The sequence below is a fragment of the Nicotiana attenuata genome, chromosome 11, assembly GCF_001879085.1.
Source record: "Nicotiana attenuata strain UT chromosome 11, NIATTr2, whole genome shotgun sequence".
In the NCBI taxonomy this organism is placed as follows: Eukaryota; Viridiplantae; Streptophyta; class Magnoliopsida; order Solanales; family Solanaceae; genus Nicotiana; species Nicotiana attenuata.
This window is the reverse complement of record NC_031999.1, coordinates 14183482-14189585: the sequence shown is the minus strand read 5'-3', so window position 1 is coordinate 14189585 and position 6104 is coordinate 14183482. Positions and strand designations below refer to the sequence as shown.

Sequence of the window (6104 nt, the reverse complement as noted above, 5' to 3'; positions counted from 1 at the left end):
CGCACGTGTTGGAGTTTCTAGTTCAGTCCACGTTTGTACAAGGAGTCTATCTTATGTTGAGGAGGCCAGTGGCGGATATTGGACAGGCAGGTTCGAAGACTCGAGGTCAAAGAATCAGTGAAGGTTCAGTGGCGGGGTCAGCCGGTTGAGGAGGCGACTTGGGAGACCGAGCAGGATATGCGCAGCCGTTACCCTCATCTTTTCACTACTTCAGGTATGTCTCTATGCTCGTTCGAGGACGAACGAATGTTTAAGTGTGGGAGGATGTAACGACCCGGCCGGTCGTTTTAAGAATTAACGCCCCGATCCCCGATTAACTGCTTTCCCCGTATTTGTTTCTGCTATTGTGAGTTGCCGGGAGGATTTGTTTGGAGTTTCGGAGAGTTTTGGGACACTTAGTCCCTAAATGAGAGTTTAAGTTTTAGAATTCAGACCATAGTCGGAGCAGTGTAAAGACGGCCTCGGAATGGAATTCCGTTGGTTCCGTTAGCTCCGTTGGGTGATTTCGGGCTTAGGGGCGCGTTCGAATTGTGTTTAGGATCTCCGTAGCTAATTTAGGCTTGAAATGCCGAAAGTTGAATTTTTGAAGTTTCCGGTTCGATAGTGAGATTTTGATCTAGGGGTCGGAATGGAATTCCGAGAGTTGGAGTAGCTCTGTAGTGTTGAATGTGACGTGTGTGCAAAATTTCAGGTCATTCGGGCGAGGTTTGATAGACTTTTTGATCGAAAGCGGAAATTTGAAGTTTTGGAAATCCTTAGGCTTGGATCGCAGAGTGATTTGTGGTTTTAGCGTTGTTTGATGTGATTCGAAGGTTGGAATAAGTTCGTATGATGTTTTAGGATTAGTTGGCAGGTTTGGTTGAGTTCCCGGGGGCCTCGGGTGAGTTTCGAGTGCTTAACGGAAGTTGAATTGGACTTAGGAAAAAATTTGATGTTGGCTGAACCTGTCTTAACCGCACCTGCGTGAATGGGACCCCAGGTGCAGCGCCGTAGAAGCGGCTTGGTGACCGCAGAAGCGGATTTTGGTCCAGGCTCCAGAAGCCGCAGGTGCGAGAAATCGAACGCACCTGCGAGAATGCAGGTGCGGTAAGGGAGTCGCAGGTGCGAAAATTCCTATTTAATGAAAAGTCGCAGGTGCGACTTGGTCTATGCAGAAGCTGGACCGCAGGTGCGGTCCCAGAGCCGCAGATGCGGTTTCACTGGTCAGAAAAGGGGAAGAACGAGGGTTTGAAATCAAAACTTGGAAAATTGAATTGGGAGTTCGTTAGGAGGCGATTTTTGGAGAGATTTTCGGAGGGAGTTAACTGGTAATGATTCTTAACTCCTTTTTGCTTAAAACCCATTAATCTAATCATGAATTCATCATCTAATTTCGGATTTGGGATGAGAAATTGGGAAAAATTTGGAAAAGGTTCTTGGGCCTAATTTTGGGGTTTTGATCAAGATTTTGATGTCGGATTGGAGCAATTTTGGTATGTATGAACTCGTGAGAGTGTGAGGGTTCTGAATTTGTAAACTTTACCAGATTCCGAGACGTGGGCCCGGGGGCGTTTTGGTCATTTTCCTAATTTCTCGTATTAGCTTAGAAATTATTAGTTGAATTAGCTACTTGAAGTGTTATTTACATTATGCAATTACTTTGAATAGATTTGGGCCATTTGGAGTCGGATACTCGTGGCAAGAACGTGGTATAGATTTGATTGAGCTGGTTCGAGATAAGTGGCTTGTCTAACCTTGTGTGGGGGAACTCCCCTTAGGATTTGGTACTGTGATATTTGAAATGCCTTGTACGTGAGGTGATGACGCGTACTTGTGCTGATTGTTGAAAATCCTATTTTTCATTTAAGTACCTGTATTTCGTATTTTACTTCACTGTGTACACTACTTGAACTTTGAGCTTACTGTTAGCTTAGGAAAGCATGCCTAAATAACTAAATTGGCTACTTGCTCAAGCTGCCTTATCTGAACTCTGTGCAGCATGCTAGGTTAGAATTACCTGTCTATTTTGATATTAAATTAAATTGAGTTGATTATTCTTGTGTTGTTGCTGCGTGTTTACATTGGGACTACGGGCGGTTCCTGATTAGATCCCCCCTTGTCTGTTTATTTGGGACTACGGATATGGTATTCTGGTAGATCCCCCTGCACAGTATATGGACTACGGGACAGCACCCGGGAGATCCACTAATTATTTACTTTTGGGACTACGGATGTGGTATTCCGGTAGATCCCCCTGCACAGTGATATGGACTACGGGACAGCACCCGGGAGATCCACTGATTATTTACTTGTGGGGCTACAGGACGGGATCCTGGTAGACCCCCGGTTGTTATCTCTATGTTGAGTTGTATACCTTCTGTGATTATTTGCCTTGGTTGTGGTTGTTGTTTCTCACATTATCTGTATTTCTTTACTACTGCTCATCTTCTTATATGTTATTGTATATGACCGGTAGGGCCCTGACCTTCCTCGTCACTACTCGACTGAGGTTAGGCTTGGCACTTACTGGGTACCGCTGTGGTGTACTCATGCCCTTTCCTGCACATGTTTTTGTGTGTGCAGATCCAGGTACTTCCACTCAGTCTTATCACCCTTGAGGCGAGGCGCTTTCTATAGAGACTTCGAGTTATATCTGCCGCGTCCGCAGACCGAGGAGTCTCTTTCCATTCTCTGTAGTAGTATAGCCCTTCTGTATCTCGTTGTTGTTAGACATTTCTGGAGTTAGAGCATTTTATGTACTCTTAGCTTGTGATTCATGGGGTTCTGGATTTTAGGAGTGTTAGGTTGAAATTCTTGGATTGTTATATGCCGGGCGGCATCTTAAACTCTGTTATACTTTGTTATCTCGGTTTTTATTAGTTTCTTTTCCGCAATTATTTCTTTTTCGCATTTGTTAGGCTTACCTAGTCGTAGAGACTAAGTGCCATTACGACTGTTTACGGAGGGCGAACTTGGACCGTGACAATATAGTTGAAATTCATTAATAACGTATAGATAAGTCAGTATACAAAATTTGAGGAAGATTGGAGGTGGTTTGGACTGGTTTTGTATCAAAATTCGTAATTAAATCAAGTTCAAAAAATTCTTTTGCGACACATGTATCATGCATGTATCTCACACACAGGTATACATGGATATACATGTGATACACAATTGATACAAATATGATGTATATGTGATACACAAGTGATACACAGTGTGATACAGATATCATTTTTTTTCATATTCAGTTTTTACTTCGAATTTTCAATTCAAACCACCTCAAAACTTCACCAAATCATCCTAAAATTGAGATTCAAGCTCCTTAAGATGTAACCAATCTATTCTACTAACATCCACTCAAAAGAAAGCAAAAATTTGATATTTTTTTTGCTACAAATAGCTAATTGGCTAATATTAGTAATATTTGGCTAATATTAGTAATATTTTATAAATTGCCCAATTTTTGTAATGAGCTACTTATAAATGAATATAGCTGGTAGTTTCCCTTGGTTTTATAGTGAATTCGGCCCAATTTGTCAAATGCTACTGAAATTAACATAATTTTTTCACCCATCTATTTAAATTATTATCTAACTAGTCTTAAGGTAGGTGTGTTGCGTTTCTACCTTATTTCGATGTGCAATGTTTGTAAATCACATAAATATTATATAAAAAAAATAATGTTTGAGTTATAAAATAAGAAGTTAGCTTGTGAATCTTTTCCAAGTTAACTGTGAGTATGTCAATCAAAATGCCAAACTTCAATCTTGGTTCTTTCTTTTTCTGGAAAGAATTATCAAATCATATAATTTTAATATGTAGCCCGTGTATCCGAGGCACAGTTGAGTATAGATATCATGACCGCAAGCTGCAGGATACCAGGCCGAGAAACCCGGCAACCATTCCTCCTATGTGCCAATCGCACATTTCCCCCTCCCAACTATTCCCATCTCCTATGGAAAAAATTAGGAACTATACTTACAACCAGGGGCGGACGTAGAGTTTGGCCGTCGGGTTCATCTGAACCCACTACTTTCGATGCGGAGTATAAATTACTTTGTAAATTTTTTTTAAAATTGCAATAAATGATAGGCCTGAACCCATAACTTTAAAAATACAATGGGTTCAATGTTAAAAACCTTAAAAGTTGAACCCATAGAATCTAAAGTCCGGATCCGCCTCTGCCAACAACTTTCACTATGAAGCCTTAAGGTTTAATTTGATCCAAATCTCAAGAATCTAAAAAGACTCTCAATATATATTTGAAACTCATTGAGTAGCTTGAATTTGAAGATTAACTTCAATTATCAAGATAAGAGATAGAGAAAGGCCTAAAACAATTCCTAACTAGGACAAAACATTTGGTAGAGCATAGGAAGATCCCAAACAGCAGCATCAATATTACAATCATGAATATTCTCCCAATACTCATTCACTCCATTCATAGCATATAGTGATGCTGATATTTGCCTCTCAACTTTCATGTGTTCAAATTCAGTAACCTGATCTTCAACATTTCCTATCTCATTAACAACCCCTCCTTTTGGTACCTGAAAATTACCAACTTTTTCATCCAAAAGAATCCTATCAAAATCAGTTGAAAACGTTGAAGAATGATCAAAATTAGAAGACCCCATTTGATCAAATCCAGCCATAAAGTTGCTCAAATCTGGTTTATATGCATCATCAAATATCTGAGTTTTTTGATGACTTCTTGAGCCACTAGTATCAGTGTTAGAACTAAAACTATTGCTTACACTAAGAGAACTTGTACAAGAAGAAATAGTAGTAGAAGTAGCAGTAGCAGCAGTTGTAGTATTATTCTGCATACTGGTGGGATTTTTGGAGTTGATCTTGTTGAGGCTTTTCTTCTGGTTGAGGAGATTTCTAATTTTTATAGATAGAGCAGGATTGACAGGGGCATGATTATGGAAATTCGTTCGAGTATTTGATCCTCGGAGAAGACAAGCAGCCTCATCATAAGCCTGTGCAGCTTCCTCGGCTGTATCAAATGTCCCAAGCCACATTCTGATCTTCTGTGTTGTGTTCTTGATCTCTGCTACCCATTTTCCTGAAGGCCTTTGTCTTACCCCTACAAATTTCCTTTGTTTTGGAACTTTAGCACTCCATTCTTTAGTAGAATCATATACTTGTTCTTGTTCCATCGAAACTAAGGCAAAGATGTATGTTTAAAGGAAACAACAACGACAACAAAAAAACCCAGTGTAATCGCACAAGTGGGTTCTTGGGAGAAAAAGAAAGAGAAAATGACTAAGAGGAGAGGAATGAGAGAGTTCTTTGACCATAAGAGACAATGTTAATGTGGCTTTATAATCTTTTGAAGTTATGGCCTATGGGAGCCTTGTCTTCATTTATTTGTTCTTTTCTTAGTTGACTGAAATATCAATGTTTATGTTAGGGAGAAAAGATGTGAGAATATGTCATGAATGCAATGACTTGTTTAACATGAATGATCAAACCAAACACAATTATCTAAGAATATGTTTTGTTTATTTTATGTGTTTGTTAGTTTGTTATGTTTGCTGCATTTTTTGCAAGGCATGCTCTAAGTCTCACACTTATGCACGTTCTTTGTCTTTTTGGTTAAAGTGGTGGGAAATGATGCCTTAGTTTCTGGCCTTCATCTCTTCTAGATTCTTTCTTTTAAATATGTATTTTGGATGATCAAAATACCTAACATATCAACTATATGTCTAATTAATAAAGGGTCTCTTGGAAATTCTTTTCTTTATCTCAATTTTCAAGTATTAGTGATGATGGAATTCTATTTTTAAGTATGATTAAGTGGTGGCATTGTTCATCATCCTAAAAAGGCACATTTTGTCATTTTTGCAGACCATGAATACTATGCTTATCTTAACAAAGAGTGGTCTTAATTTGACAAATTATTGTTCCACCAAAGGTTACGAGGGGTGATAAATACTCATTCATCATTAGCAAGAGGTTTCAGTTCGAACGTTGAAACTAGAGTCTTTTTCGGTAGGGAGCGCTTTTCTCCCAAAGTAAAATTTTCTGGGGTGAATCCGAACTAATCGGGCCCAAAACAGTACCAGACAACCAGTGAAAACCAAAAATATTTTCGAAAATAAAGAAGATGAGTC

General features: G+C 39.2%; 1 protein-coding gene across 1 annotated transcript; it reads right to left on the bottom strand.

The window, feature by feature from the left end:
• Window positions 4128–5398, bottom strand: LOC109234979 (ethylene-responsive transcription factor RAP2-11-like). Its single transcript, XM_019401008.1, has one exon. It carries the CDS (start codon window positions 5145–5147, stop codon window positions 4326–4328), a length of 822 nt encoding a protein of 273 aa, XP_019256553.1. The 5' UTR covers window positions 5148–5398; the 3' UTR covers window positions 4128–4325.